The sequence below is a fragment of the Podarcis pityusensis genome (genome assembly GCF_964106645.2).
Source record: "Podarcis pityusensis genome assembly, chromosome: 10".
NCBI lineage: Eukaryota > Metazoa > Chordata > Lepidosauria > Squamata > Lacertidae > Podarcis > Podarcis pityusensis.
The window spans coordinates 28,718,818-28,735,017 of NC_138035.1; the positions used below are offsets into that span (position 1 = coordinate 28,718,818).

Sequence of the window (16,200 nt, forward strand, 5' to 3'; positions counted from 1 at the left end):
TCCTTAATAACAAATACCTAACATTTTGTTTGAAGTTTCATCTACAAAATTTGATCCCCATAGCAAAACCTCTGTAGCAACAGTCAAGGACAAAATTAAGAGTCCAGCCTCCTCCCTCTTCCTGGCACCATTTCCTGAATCTGGCTGGGCAGCCTCCTTGAGGACGCTGGCAGGAACACTGCTGCCTGGGCATTTAGGGCTGTCTCAAAGAAAGAGAACTCCTTTAAACCCTTTGTGATTGCCTTGTGCTGTAAGGAAGTGGGCAAAACTCCCTCCTCTCCAACAAACCCCTTCAGATCTTGACTCTGTACATAGAGAGAAGAGGAGCATGCTAAGAGCCAAGAAAGCGTTATGTGCAAAAACCAAGGACAAAAAAATATCAGCTTCATAAAAAATCTACATGTGTCTGCAACAGAAGCATCTATGAAGATAGCAGTGAGTGGTAACGAGCCTTTCATATTTGGTTTTTCAGGGTCAAAGCTACTTCCTCATCCAAAGAGAAAAAGGATGGGTGTGGCAGGTGAAGAGGCTGGCCACATGAAGGAAGCAGGCAGCCACCCGTGTGGTTGAAAACAAGACACTTCTAAGGGAAGAGCAGAAGGGGAGAAGCTGGGAGGATTTACATTAAATCACGGGTGAAAACAAAATTTTAAAAAACAGCCACTATGATCTAAAGGTTAGAGTAGTTCCAGCCTAAAGGTATGAATTATTCACTCTGCTGTGTAACATTTCCTCCAATAAGGTTATGGCTTGAAATATGATTCCTTTTCAAATAGCTGAGGGTAGAACCATAAGGCAAAAAGGAAAACCAGACTCTGGCTTCTTTTAGCTGTGCTTCTTTTGAAACCTTTGCTCAGCAGCAGCAGGGTGTTACGTCAGATTGAGTTCCAAGAAGCCCTAATAGCAATGGGTGGCTAGATCTAAAAGCTCAGCCCTTCCCATGTTTGCAGGTGTTTTCAATACAGGTTTGGCATTCTATAAACCATGTCTTGGAGGCCCAACTGGTGCAGTGGTCCACCAGTGAACAAAATAATTTTTGCTACGCAGCAAAAAGAAATTTAATAGCTTTCTCTGGGACATATTGACAAGTAGCTAGCTCAGCATCCTATCTCTCCCATATCAGCCATTTGCATGTTTTAAGGAAGAAGTATTCCTATCCATCACGCTCTCTGCCTCTGGCAAGGATTAGCATCCCTGTTTAACAGGAAGTATGTAGCAGCCCAAGGCGCTGAGAAATCCCAACTACTGCCAGCTCCCACAATTTGACTGTTTAACCTCTAGGGCCATACTCAACAGAAACAGAGACTGCTTGGTCCTTAGAAAATAGTCACCAGTGTTTTTATTTTCTATGAATTTGGCATCCATGTTCCCAGCTGTGGTTATATTGTTTGCCAATGCACCACCCCCTCACTGAAGATTTCAAAGATGATTTACAAAGAAAGCATTTCATGTTCATCACTGAAAAACTTCAGGGCTGGCCTCTGTTCATGATGGTGGAATGGGCCATCTCAAGAACAGATGGGAAAATGTCATTAAAGTAGTGGTGGGGAATATGTGGACGTCAAGATGTTCACAGAATCGTAGAGCTGGAAGGGACCCCAAGGGTCATCTAGTCCAACCCCCTGCAATGAAGGAATCTCAACTACAGCATCCATGACAGATGGCCATCCAACCTCTGCTTAAAAACCACCAAGAAAGGAGAGTTCACCACCTCCCGAGGGAGATCATTCCACTGTCAAACAGCTTTTACTGTCCGTAAGTTCTTCCTGGCATTTAGTCAGAATCTCTTTTCTTGTAACTTGAAGCCACTGGTTCAAGTCCTACCTTCTGGAGCAAGGGAAAACCAGCTTGCTTCATCTTGCTGGATAACAAACTCCCATCATCACTGATTCCTGGCCAAGCTGGTTCAGGCTGTTGGGACTCCCCATCCCTGCCCTACTTTTATCATGAAGACTGGCATCACTGCAACAGGCTGCCTAAGTATCTTCTAGTTTGATGAAAGACGAGTGATCCCAAGACCTTCCTTGCCAACACTCCCCTGCTCAAACCCACAACCGCCCAAGCCAAGTGGAAGGGCTTCAGCTTTCCTGCAGAAGGGAAGAACCTTCTCTCTCAGCTCATGAAGAATTATCTACAAAAACGGGAACGGAGCAATTACTAAAGCTGTCTTTATTACAGATCTACCAAAAAAAAAAAGGGGGGGGGGGAAGAAGATTCCAAACAATGTTTCTCTTCATTTGGTTTATAAACAGCAGCGCACAGGGAGGGGTGTGTGTTGCAGCAGTGGCCAAAGAGAGCCGCATGATTAAAAAGTACCCCTGGACAGAGAGGGTGGGAAAGGACACAGACTGGAGAGATGTAGCAGGGGAACTGGTTTTTCTAAGGAAGTCTGCCACCATCTCTCACAGGCAGCAGCTACTAATTGTACAGGATCTGGACTGGAGCAGGATGAAGGAAGCTTCTCCCCTGTCTTTGCTGGGAGTCTTCCATTTCTTGCCACGGCTATTTGCAGACAGGCAGCAGGCTCTATTCCTCTTCTCCCACGGAGTAACCAACCTTCCCATCAAGCTCAGAACCATGGCAGTTTGTCCCCACCTCCTAAGGAGAAGGCTGAGCTAGAATGGTGCAGCCTGTTCCCTCCCAAAACCGGACACTAGCCCAACTGCTCCAAGGCAGTTCCGCTGTCCCTCATCTCCTCCCAAGGAACTAGGCTTAAAAACAAAAAGGGGAAAGAGTCCTGGGGCATATTCACACACTTGGCCTGGGTTGTTCAAGGTCCCATAAGTTTCTTGAGGAAGGCTTCCAGCTGATCCTCATCTTTTATCCCTACAAACTTATCCACCACATCGCCGTTCTTCATAGCCAGGACTGTGGGCACTGCTGAAACCTAGGAACAAAGAAGGAAAGATAGAATAATAGCTGTGCTCCACTGACCTGTGAACATCATTTTAGAAGTCAAAGCAAACACTGAAACAAAGGTAGGACACTGTAAAAAAGGTGAATGATTAATGTTTCCTCATATTGGAGAGCTCCTAAGAATCTGAACAGGATCACTTAGATTTGGGGTGGGGTGGGGTTGTTTTAGTTTTAGAAAGATGACTGTCAAAGGCGTACAGCTCCAGCATGGAGTTTGCATTTGGCAGAAAGGAAGTTTCTGCTGGTACTCTTCATGATAACAAATGCACTTTCCTTCTTGGAAAACAGAGTAAGGCAGGGATGGCTAACCTATAGCCCTCCAAATATGACTGGACTACAGCTCCCATCAGGCCCAGCAAGCATGGTCTGAGGCAAAGGTCAGGGGAAGATGGGAGTTGTAGTCCAACAATATCTGGAGGGCCACAGTTTTCCCCATTCCTGGACTAGAGGGAAGGAGGAGACTGCCCCAGTGTGAAGCTGCACTGCCAGTTTTCTGAAAAGCAGGCTCTCTGGTAGAGGAAGAGCTGACCAGGATGCACTCTGCGGCTGCTTAAAAGCTCACCATGCAGTTTGTGTAGCTGTGCAGAGGCATGGCATCTGACTGTCACCTCTGTTTGTTTTTTTAAAAAAATAATATTTATTAAAGTTTCACAGAAAGAAAACCACATTAGTAAAGAAAAAATTAACAATGAAAAGAAAAAATACAAAGTAAAAAAACAAAAAAAAACCAATTAAAAACAATTTCATCTTTTCCTCACTTCTTTTACATTTACTTGTTTCCCGGACCTCCTCTTACCTCCCTCTTTTGTATTCTAATTAAATATGTTAATCCAACAATTCCTTTCCCTCCTTTTTAATCCTAATCTTTAATCTTGATATAATATAACTTTAAATTTTACATTTTACATATTAAAAACCAATTTTTCCATATTCTTTTGGCCTGTACAGCTAGAAACCCCTTAACTTCAATCCAACATCATTCTAACATTCATTAATTTTGCAATATTTCTGTAAATAGTCTTTAAATTTCTTCCAATCTTCTTCCACCAACTCTTCTCCCTGGTCACGGATTCTGCCAGTCATTTCCGCCAATTCCATGTAGTCCATCATTTTCATCTGCCATTCCTCCAGTGTGGGTAGATCTTGTGTCTTCCAATACTTTGCAATGAGTATTCTTGCTGCTGTTGTAGCATACATAAAGAAAGTTCTGTCCTTTTTTAACACCGATTGACCGACTATGCCCAGGAGAAAGGCTTCTGGTTTCTTCAAGAAGATATATTTAAATACCTTTTTTAGTTCATTATATATCATCTCCCAGAAAGCCTTAATCTTTGGGCACGTCCACCAAAGGTGAAAGAATGTACCTTCAGTTTCTTTACATTTCCAACATTTATTATCAGGCAAATGGTAGATTTTTGCAAGCTTGACTGGGGTTATGTACCACCTGTATATCATTTTCATAATATTTTCTCTTAAGGCATTACATGCCGTAAATTTCATACCTGTGGTCCACAACTGTTCCCAGTCAGCAAACATAATATTATGTCCAACGTCTTGTGCCCATTTAATCATAGCCGATTTCACCGTTTCATCCTGAGTGTTCCATTTCAACAGCAAGTTATACATCTTTGACAAAATTTTAGTTTTGGGTTCTAACAATTCTGTTTCTAATTTTGATTTTTCCACCTGGAAGCCAATTTTCTTATCCAAATTGTATGCCTCCATTATCTGATAATAATGAAGCCAGTCTCGCACTTTGTTTTTTAGTTTTTCAAAACTCTGCAGTTTCAATCTGTCTCCATCTTGTTCCCTGACTGTCACCTCTGACCATGTGGTAAGAAAGTGTTACTTCCCCCCACTCCCTGCCTAGTTGCACAGGTTTATAGCTACACAGAACTTATAGTACTGCTGGAGGGTTTATGGTTATAGCTTTCCAGACAGGAAGCTTTTAAGCAGCTCCTCCTTGGCTCCTGATCATCTATTTCTAGCTTGCAACTGACATCAAGTTCACATACAGCAATACTCCAGTTCTGCAGATGTCATTGCCTGACTTCTTATCCCTAAATGTGGTTTTAACTGTGCCCAAACAGAAGCGGAGAGAAAAATGGATGTGCCCTCTTTGCGGTGTCAAAGTGGTCGAAGAGTGAATATGACAGACTTACAGCATCCAGGATGTGTGTGTGTGTGTGTGTGTGTGCTTTAGATACAGGAGGCTCTACATTTGCTTATTTTGTACAATCATTTCTGCCTGTCACAAGGAGGGCACTGAAGCTCTGTCCTCTGGAATCCCACCCCTCTGCCTTCAAAGGGTTGGCCAGAGATTCGCTACGCGGTTTCAAACCTGAATTTGCATCCAAAGTAACTAACATGCTTTATATCAGGGCTGGGGGAATCCATGGCCCACCAGATCTTGTGGGACTCTCCTACAGTCCCAGGCAGCATGGTCAATGGCCAGGAACGATGATGGGAGCTGCAGTTCAACATCTGGTGTGGGGGGGATATCCAACCTCTGCTTTAAACACAGACTGAGACCTTCTAACTTCTTAAAGGGTAGAGCACAACTACTGAATACACATAGCCCAGCCACCAGTATATTTATTTTAAGAGTGGTGAAGCAGAACACCAGAAGGCCACATTTGTACCATACATTTAAAGCACCATGATACTCCTTTTAACAGTCATGGCTTCCCCGCAAATAATTATGGGAGCTGCTATTTGTTAAAGGTGCTGAGAGGTTATAGGAGGTCTCCTATTCTTCTCCCAGAGTTCCCTGGGAAGAGGGCTTGACTGTTAATCCACTTTAGGAATTGTAGCTCCGTAAGAGGAATACAGGGTCTCTTAACAACTCTCAGAACTCTTAGCAAACTACAGCTCCCAGAATTCTATGGGGGAAGCAGGGACTGTTTAAAGTGGTATTGTAGCTCTCTAAATGTATGGTGTGAATGTAGCTCATGTTTCTGGAGTCATGCTACACCCCTCCCCCTCCTGCAAGTTGCCTTATTGATCTATCAGCTTCTTACTGCCCAATTTTGACTAAGGATTGAGAGGACAGCCAGGGATCAGGCAACAACAGGAAGAGGATCTGCAGGGGCTTGCTAGCTGAGTACTGCAGGGCCCAGTGCTTTAAAACCACAGGCTATCCCCTCCCCACATGTGAGCAAGCCCATTAAAGTGTCCAGAGACTGACAAGAGAGGAATTTGTAAATATTTCAGAAGGGGCTGACACATTCCACAGCTCCCCTCTGGCGCCCTTATCTGCAGACAGCTCAGCCACTGGGTCGTGTCCTATCCTTATCTTGCCTGCTGTCCATCCCTGGAATGTGCTTTCTCATCAAACATGCTCCCAGCTGCGCTGCGTCTTGCAGCCATCAGCAATTTGCCACACGCAAAGCTTCCCCAATGGAAAGCCCTGGGAGATCTGGCTTCTCTTTTCCACCAACACTCTGGACTCAGGAGGCCTGTTTCAGCTGGGCCCCACCCTTTCCCCTCTGCTGGCCAATGCACAGCAGCTCCTTAAGAGTGCCACATCCTATGGTTACTCCAGGATGTGTGTGTGTGTGTTTTAAAAGAAAAACCTAATGAAGGCTCAACATGCAACAGATTATAGATTATGGTTAATTGATGTTCTTTAGTGCCCTCTAGGGGACAACTATAAAAATTCATGGGCCCTCAAAACACTCCCAGAAAGCTCCTCTTTTCTTCATTTTTAGAAAGAGCCAGATGCTTTACTTGTGGGGACATGTGGGATGCAAATAAGCAATAAAAGCACTTTATAGAGTGAGGATCCAGTACCTTATTCTCCCCATGCCCAAATTGCAGCCACAAATCAGAGAGCAAGCTGTATATAAAAATGGCTTGCCCTAAGTTACACAGGAAGTCTGGGGCAGAGCAAGGTCTCCTGGGTAGAATGCAAAGAATGTTAACTGCTGAGTCACTCTTCCCATCCACAGTTTAACACTACAAGGGCTTTTTCTATGCTAGGCATAAATCAATAGGGTGTGGAACATTTAATCGTTCCCCATCCATACCAAGACAGACTCAAAATCGGAATTTAATTCCTGACATGTGAAAAATATACGCTAAGTAAAGGACAAGCAGCTAAGGCCCTCCATTCTTTGAAAACTGGCAAAGACTCCTTAGAAAGCTGTGATTAGGGTTTGAAACTGAATGAAGGTCATAAGAAGATATTAGGCAGGAGGTTTTGAGTATTATGTATGACCTTTATAATTATATGCTTGACAGTGCAAGATGTGTGTGTGAGAGAGAGAGAGAGCGCGCGCGCGAAAGAGAGAGAGAGAGAAAAGTTCAAACCTACAAAAGTTTGATGCCCAGATTTCAAGGTAGGGCTGGGAATGTCCTCTGCCTGAAATCTGAGTGAGTTACTGCCAGCCAGTTTAGTAGACAATCTTCACAAAAGTCTAACTTGATATAAGGCAGCTTCCTATTTTCCTATGATTTTTGATTCATGGCTTGTGTTTGCTATTTTAAGAATTTTAGGCAATGTCTTTAAACGAGCAGCAGCTGACCCACTTTCCAGCTAACCCCATACCCCATGAGGGGTGGATTTGTTCCACTTCTTCCCCCAAATGCCACTAGAGGGGCTTCTGAAGGAGCATAATTCCTTGAGGGAAGACGAGAAGAAACAGAAATAGCTTCTTTGTGCCAAATAGCTGCCTTGTAGGTTTTAATTCTATAATCAGTGCTTCTTGCCGTAATAGGTTTATTCAAACAGCTTTCGTTGGGTCCACCTGAAAGGCAGCATATAAAATAATGATTGGTTACAGGTCACGTTGTTGAGGTGGGACATCAGGACTCTGGGCAAAGGAGACCAGAAGTTCTCTTTGTTCATTCCACTCACAGCACCATCTGTAAATCACCCAGCGGCTGTGTGAAGAGAAGGGTCACCACTGGAACACTATTGACTCAACTGGAACATAACAAGGGATAGTGGCAGCAAGCCAAAGTTAAGAGGCGGTGGGGAAACTGAAAGAGTTCAAGGCAAGGTGGCGGCAGGCTGAGACAGGCCCCTCTTCCTGCCTCTCTGGGAGAAGTTGCATAGCAAGGAGGGGCCCCTGGCCTGAAAGAGGGAGAAAGGACCAACTAAGCAAGAGGAAGAGACATGGGCAGGGCCGGCCCATCCGTTTAACAAATGAGGAATTTGTCCCAGGCAATAAACTAGGTCAGTTGGAGATGCCTAGCCATTTCACCAGGAAGCGTTGAAGAAGAAGATGCAGCAGCAGCACCAGGACTTTGACCCAGGGTGTCCAAATGCCTTCCCTATTTGGGAATCAGGAGAAGGAAGCTCTGGTCAGAGCTGAATCCCTTCTGGGAAGAATCCCTGTGAAATTTTTTCGCAGCAGGAAAATACTTCATGGATGGATGCTCCATTGGGACAGCTCCGGAGCCCAGGGCAGGTCAGGGCCTGCGCGAAGGAATGTACAGGCATTCCAAGGCTCACAGAGGGGGTCCCTCCCTCCCTCTCCCTTCCAAAGAATCTGCCGCAGCAGAAAAGTTGTTGTGAAATTTCCAGGCTGAGATGGTGGGCCGCTGTCTTGTAAACAAGAGCGAGGGAGGGAAGACTGATAGGAGCGGGAAATTTACTGCCCATTTGCATGGAATCTGCAGGACTCAAAAAGTCTAGCAAAGTAGAAAATTGTTTAGGATCTTAAGGCCACAAACTAAAAAGAAGCAAAAATCATTTTGCCACATGAAGACGTCTTATACAAAGCACCAGGTTGCTGGACTTCTAGCCCAGCATTGCTTACTTCAGCTAGTAGTAGCTTTCCAGGATCTTAGGTGCCTCAGCGCCTATTAACTGGAACGCTTTTAATCAGAGATACAATATGGGGCTTTATTCCTGAAAAGCATACGCTCTTTCACTAAGCTATGGTTTTGCCTTTAAGTGAGAATGTAGAGGGAGGGCCAAGCATAGCTTTTCTTGTTTTTAAAGTTTCCACCACCAATTTCCACTGCCCCTCTACCCTTCTCAATTTAAGTATCAGACAAAACTCTTCTTGTGTCCTAAGCATCAGAGGAAAGGACCAGCCTTCTGTAAAGCTCTGCATATTGAATCTGGTAGCTGATACAGAAAGGATTCTGTAAAAAAAGAACAAACCAACTAAAAAAAAAAGGGGGAGTTAAGAATAACAGAGTTGTAGAGTTGGAAGGGACTACAAGGGTCTTCTACCCTCCACAATGGTGCAACCCCCTACAAGGAAGAAATCTTTTGCTCAACAAGCAAACCCACAACCCTGAGATTAAGAGTCTCATGCTCTGCGGATTAAGCTATCCCAGCTTGTATGAAGAAATAAATTCTAGGCTTACTGTTATCTGGAAATGGGTCTTGGAAATATGGCTTTCTTTTGCAGGGAATGAGCATATCTGCTTATGATCATCTTGGTTACAAATGCTGTTCTTGACTCTCTGTAGTCCTGCCACCTTCTAAAGCCAGGGGTAGCTGATGTGCTGCCTTCCAGATGTTATTAAGACTCCAACTCCCATCATCCCAATCACTGGCCATGCTTCCTGGGGCTGTTGGGAGTTGGAGTCCAATGTCCAGGGGGCTAGCCTGGTTCTAAGCCATCTGATGCCTGCCTGCCTCTTGGCATCCTCCATAATGCAACTACTCTTCCCACACAGTGACCATCAAGACTTGAGTTGGCTGCTCCAGGGTCTCTTCTATCATCACCCAGGGATTCTCTCCCCACAAACAAAGGCTTCTTGCACCACCGGACCTTCATCTCTCTTCTGCCACAGCTCCCCTATTAATTTATTGAATAAATCCATCTTCTGTCACCACTCTCTGGTTTATCTCAGTCAAGACCATGAGTCCCATTGAGCATCCTTTCCCAGCCTGGAGCTCTCCAGATGTTTTGGACAACTGTGCTGGCTGGGGCTGATAGGAGTTGTAGTCCAAAGCATCTAGAGGACCCCAGGTTAGAAAAGGCAGCTCCTCCTAGGTTCCTAATCAGAACAAATGAAGAGCAAACCAAGTTGTTCTATGCAACTCATATTCTGTATATTTCTTAGGAGGTTTATGAGCACTTACCTCGTATTCAATGGCTAAGTCTGTGTGGTCGTCAATGTCTACTTTTGCCATCAACACCTTCCCCTTCTGTTTGGCCACGATCTTTTCTAGCCTGGGGCCCAAGATCTTGCAGGGACCGCACCACCTCCAAGGAGAGAAAAGAAATTAAGAGTTCAGTGAGGGAAAAGCAAAGGCAGCAGGAAAAAGGTGGTGAAGCTTTTCAAAACACTCTGAACTCCTCCCCTATTTTCTGGGGTGAGCTTGCCTTTAATAGCTGCAGGAGAAACCCTCTTAACTTTAAATATCAAGCCTGATATTGATTAAAGAACAGCATGCATGTGCTGGGCAGGTTTACAGCAGTTTTAATAATTCAAAGCCCCGAGCTACAAGGAGCACTTTACAGACAGCTTGGGGTGTTTTCCTGCAAGGGACACTCAAAGGTACGTTTGAGCCACTTTCATGCTGTTTTGTGCCATAGGGTGAATGTGGGACAGAAAGCAGGAGAACCCCATTTTCACTGAGCCCTTTAAAAACCCATTACAGTGGTACCTTGGGTTACAAACACTTTGGGTTGCAGACTCTGCTAACCCGGAACTAGTACTTTGGGTTAAGAACTTTACCTTAGGATGAGAACAGAAATTGTGCACCAGCGGCGCAGCAGCAGTGGAAGGCCCCATTAGCTAAAGTGGTACCTCAGGTTAAGAATGGTTTCAGGTTAAGAACGGACCTCCGGAACTAATTAAGTTCATAACCAGAGGTACCACTGTATACATTCTAGCCAATACAGGTGGTCTTATATTCCCTTTACAAAGTGGTCTAACATCTGCCAGAGAGAGCCCTAAGGGTTAAACAAGAGTGAGTTTGCACACTGAAGTTGCCATGTGATCATTCTGATTAAGGCATGAGCTCCACAATGCAGCTTTCTGTAACCTGGTGCCCTCCAGATGTTTTGAACTACAAGCCCCATCAGCCCTGACCTTGGCTGCGCTGGTTGTGGATGATGGGAGATGTAGTCCAGTAATATTTGCCGGTCCCCAGGTTGGGGGAGGCTGCTGTAATGTGTCAAACTATAGCCTATCACATGCTCAGGGAAGATTGATTTAACACTAGGCTGTTTCCTAAGAACGGGAGCACATAAAAATTGTAGCTCATCACCTAACTGAACCCAGGCTCTCACACAGAGGTGTTTGGAAAACATCTTGGAACCCTTTCCTTATGCATACAGAAGCCAGAGCCGTAAAAAAGCCCCAGATATACCACTACATATGAGGATCACACAACAACTATCTGTTTGGTCCAGAGTACACTCATTTAGGATCCCACAGCTAGTTCTCAAGCACTGTACCTTGGGCTTAATAGACCTGTGAGTTATCGCCATACAGGACAGTTTTCACAGGTGCTGTTTTTTCCTACACCAGTTTTGCACCTGAGCAGAGGAGACTTCATGTATCAAGGTCCCTTGCAAAACATACCTCGACAAATTTTGTACTGAGTCAGAAGTACGATAGTGAATGGATGCCTTTGCGCCATTTGGGTTATTAAAAAATGTAAGCATGCATTGTTTTGCTTGATTTTGTTGAAATCAATACAAAAATAAAAACAATATTTTGCCCTTTCAAAAAGAAGAGCATGGGATTGGGGGGGGGGAGGGAGAAAAACCCCCCTCCTAATCCTTGATGCAATGACACCTGGACCAAGCTATTCCATGCCACACCTACCTTCGTCCCTTCAGGGCTGTCTGGGACTAACTGCTTTTGAGCTGGCATATTTGGAATGAAGGTACTGAGGAAGTCAGCTAGCTCCCACTGCTTCCGTGGTCGCTAAGCAGCCACCCCCACAGTGGTTCTCGTCTCCTTCCTCTCCCCCCAGATCTGACATGGAAAGTGTCTAGCAAAACAAAAACTCCAATAGCATTTGAGAGCTGCAGGCAGACTCTTGACACAGTTCAACCAAGTTAATTTTTAAGACTGTTTTGATCTGAAAGGTCATGTAGCTACAAAGATGTTTGCAGTCTCTCTTTATTGCTATGGAATAGCTCTAGCTATATTGCAAACAGCCACCACCTACACAATAAAAGCATAAAATAAAAACCTTTCAGCTTTTGCTATTGACTTGTAACAAATGAAGAGGGAGATGCAACCCAGCAGCTGCATATTTTGGTTGCATGTAATTAACATAATTCAAGTAACAGAACAGGGAAGATGCCAAATTACTATTAGTGGACATGTTGCATGTCACTATCACCCTACAAGCACTTCATAGCTAGAAGGGGACTCAGAGGACTGGACCATCCACACCATTTATCCAAGGTGTGCATTTGTGCACATTGTGGTCTAATACACACATGAACTAGTGATCAGGCAGGAACTGATGCAGACAACTTTAAGTCAAGGAGAAACAAAACCCTCTGCACTCACTGGGCGTGGAAATCAATCACCACTGGCTTCTCACTCTTCAGAACTCTGTCTTGGAAGTCATCCCCATCCTGGATGTTAAAGGTGTGCCTGAAGACCAAAGTAGTGGAAAATGTCCTAGTAGTTGCAGGCACAGTAGTGAAGGGGACGGGCAGGCGCCAGGTGAGATTGCAGGGCGCAGCCGAAACCCGGCAGAGAAGCAAAGGTGGCTGGGAGCGGAGTGGCGCAGAGAGATGCTTGGCAGGGATGGAGAGGAATGGCCTGAGGAGGAGCTTTTGGGCCATCTGCAAAATGAAAAACAAAAGCAACACAGTTGGGGGAAAGTCAACAGTGGGGGCACTTGCAGCTTCCTGAACTCTGCTGGTGTATTCCCACCACCAAGACCATGGCAGACCTAGCTGTTATTTCGCTGTTTCCTTCCCTTTCCAGTCAGTTTCAAGGATCCCCATTCATGCCCCTATCTAGACTCCACTGTTGCCCATACTCCTGCTTCCTAGGTTCCCAAGCTTTTACCTTATCCATGCCCTCCAGAATTTCAGATACACCAATCATATTTACTGCACATACAGCACACACATCAAAGTGTTGGGCTAATGAAGAGTAAGAAGGGCAGGCCCTACCTGCAGGCTCACCATTTAACCTAAACTACCTTTTGGGTTACAATCTTATCTACTATCTTTACCCTGCAGCTCAGTCTCACTTAAGCACTGTCAGATCACATGTCAGCATGAAGGGCATACTGGAATTATAGTGAATGAAAGAAAAGATCACCCTTTAACTCTCTGGACAAATATGCAGTCATTCAAACCAGGGGGTAGCTCCTCCCAGTGCAGGCTGGTCCATTAGAGCAAATCTCAGTATGCCCTCAGCCAACTTTCTTCTTGCTTACAACCAGTCCAGGGGGTGGTACTGCCTGTCACCTTCCTCCTCCTGGGTCTGAGTCCTTGTAGAATGCAGCAGGTAGGAGGACTGGGCCAAAAAGTAGTTGGCTCTCCCTGTCATTGGCTCTGGGCTCCCTTCTACCAGTCCCAGTGTGTACCAGCCATCACTGATGCTCCACAGTCAAATCACACTTTTAAACCTTCCTTTTTGGTTGCTCCTGCCTACTCCAGTCCTGTAATTCTAGCCTAGTCCAAGCTGGTGGATACCAGTCTTTTTACTGAATAGTTCTTATTTGCAAGAAATGTCCTCTGATGGCCATGGTGGGCCCAGTTATCATATTGGGACATCAACATCTTCCTTTCTGTAGCACACTATTACCACTGTGATTTCGGCTGGGTTTCTCAGTGTGGGAAAATGCTTTACCATTCTGATCCTAACAACCTGTGAGGCGCAACCGATTGTGTGATAGGTAGAAAGCAACCTGCCCAACTTCATTTTTTGGTTATGCTTAAAATTCATTACCTGACAACGACAATCCGGCTGTTCAACTAACACTAACACTTATATGCACCAACTGAGTGTTCAAAACACTTGACATGTATTCTGGGAAAGCTCAGTCAGTATAGCATAAGACTCTTAATCTCAAGGTTGTGGGTTTGAGCCCCACATTGGGGGAAAGATTCCTACATACCAGGGGGCTAGATGATCCTCACGGTCCCTTCCAGCTCTATAATTCTATTACTCATTACTTCAGCAAGCTTCACAACAGTCCTGTAAGATTATTATCCCCACAGCAGCAAGACACTTCCATAGGGGCTAGTAGTATGCAGAAGAGGAGGGCATTTTCACCAATCTCAGATAAACAACAGCACTAAGCTACCAAATTTCTTGAATCAACAGGCTGGACTAAATGACATATGAGGTCCCTTCCAAAATACTCATAAAGGATGCTATGGGAAAATTGTTATTTTATTTACTGCCTCAAAATATAAGCAGAACACAAACACTGTTGTAGTTTTCTTACAACTGGAGTGCATTCGCAAACAATATGTTTTCTTTAGCACTTTATGAGGTTTGCCTCTTTGGTTAGTTGGTTGGTTGGTTTGGCCTAGTACCACCCACCTACCTTGAAACAATTTTTGATTGCATCTGCTTCAAAATGTGTTTTCCTAAAACATATTTACATGCAAGAAAGGATGTTTTCTGTAACAAACTACCTTTTATAAAACATTTTAACTTTCAAAACACTAAAGTTTGCAAAATTTAGTGCAGCTGATTAAAAAGATATTTTCTTAAGTAAAGGCAGGCAATGTTGCATTATTCAAATACAATATTAAAACCCAGTATTAGGTAAACATTTGTTGTTGTTTAGTCGTTTAGTCGTGTCTGACTCTTCATGACCCTATGGACCAGAGCACTCCAGGCACTCCTGTCACTCCTGTCTTCCACTGCCTCCCGCAGTTTGGTCAAACTCATTATTGACATGCAGTTGATATTTAACTGCCCTAAATGCATTGGAATATAACAGAAGGATATATATTGGATATATATTTCTAACCTTCTGTCCTACCCTGGTTACCCTCCAGTCAGCTTAATTCCTAACCAAGTTTGCCAGCTCCCCCCACCTTTAACTTTGGCACCTATATGCCAAAGGGAAAAAAATAATAAAGAACAATTTGACAGGGCAGAAAAGTGATGAGAAAAGTTCCATTTGTTACACCCCTGTGCATTTGGTAATCGGGAAGGAGACGGGCGTTTTTCTGAAACTGAGCTGGCAAGGCTGCTTCCATTCCACATCTCTTCTTATTTTGATTTCTAGAACAGGAAGAACTGAAGCTCAGAATCTAACCCATGGTCTCAAGACTCGCGATCTGAGAAACCTCCTCCGCCGGCCTCAACCAGAGGCTGCGGTTACGGAAGGGTGAGAAAAGCGCACTCTGCACGTGTTCAGAGGCAATCTCGTCTGCTCTACAAACTGGTTGAAATGAAGCCCAGCTTGTTAGTGCCGCTTAACTAATTGCCATCCTGGGCTCTTTGGTGGAGGCGGGATAATAATATAAGTTTAAGTAACATAATAATAATGGTAACCATCATAAGTAATTCACGTTTCACTTGAGCTCCTCCATTTCCTCTACTAGCCCCTCTCCACTCCGGTCCAGCGGAGAAAGTGTTACTCGTGAGTAAACAGGCACAGGCCCCCATCTGCTGTGCAGCCGGGTCAGCGACACCGCCGCCCCCCCCGCCCCCCCCCGCGCGACCTTCTCCCTTCCACCTTCTCACCTTTCAGCCCCTCTTTACAGTGTCTCGCGGCCGCCACACTGTGGAATCAGACGGGCCGGACTCTCCTGCCAGCCGATTGGAGCAGCCGTGGGAGGAATGTATGCATTCTGGCTGGATGATTGGCTGGCGAAAGGGAAGCTGTTGAGAAACCTGGGACGTGGTTGGGCTAAGGAGGGCGCGTTCGGCCCTCAGAGGAGCGCGTCCTCCGCGCGCTTATTGGTTAAAACGCAGCCGCTCCGAACGCTGGGGAGTTGGAATTTTCACGCAGCCTCGGGTTTGATTGGCTAAAAAGCGCCAGTCGAAAGCAGGAATCTGCGTCAGCGCTGTGGCCTCGCTCCTCGCATCGGGGAGCCAAGGTCAGAGTACACAGGATGTGCTCAGGGAGGTGGTACGAAAGGCGGGTTCCCAACTTGTTCATTTCGGGGTTAATAATAATAATTTATTATTTACACCCCGCCCATCCGGCTCTCCTAAGAGCGCACCGTTATCTTGGCTTAAATCAGTTAAGCTGCAATTTTTGTTTGTTGTCAGACGCTCTGTCTGTCTGTCTGTCTGTTTGTTTGTTTGCTTACTTATTTGCTTACTTACTATACCGCCCTTCATCAGAGGATCGCTTTGATTGTTAGAATAGAATAAAGCAGGGAGGGCAGAAGGCTGATCGGAATCTATTTGTAGATCTTG

At 45.0% G+C, this 16,200-nt stretch overlaps 1 protein-coding gene across 3 annotated transcripts; it reads right to left on the minus strand.

The window, feature by feature from the left end:
• Positions 1 to 2,152: 2,152 nt before the first annotated feature.
• Positions 2,153 to 15,664, minus strand: TXN2 (thioredoxin 2). 3 transcript variants are annotated; one of them, XM_080971836.1, is made up of 4 exons: positions 15,520 to 15,664; positions 12,361 to 12,641; positions 9,965 to 10,088; positions 2,153 to 2,887 (listed from the first exon to the last, which is right to left on the minus strand). In XM_080971836.1, the coding sequence occupies exons 2-4, from the start codon at positions 12,639 to 12,641 to the stop codon at positions 2,771 to 2,773; spliced, it is 522 nt and encodes a 173-aa protein (XP_080827962.1). In that variant the 5' UTR covers positions 15,520 to 15,664; the 3' UTR covers positions 2,153 to 2,770. The 3 variants fall into 3 exon arrangements, with proteins under 3 accessions (XP_080827962.1, XP_080827961.1, XP_080827963.1); XM_080971835.1 differs by lacking the exon at positions 15,520 to 15,664 and adding an exon at positions 15,328 to 15,479; XM_080971837.1 differs by lacking the exon at positions 15,520 to 15,664 and adding an exon at positions 15,345 to 15,465.
• Positions 15,665 to 16,200: the final 536 nt, after the last annotated feature.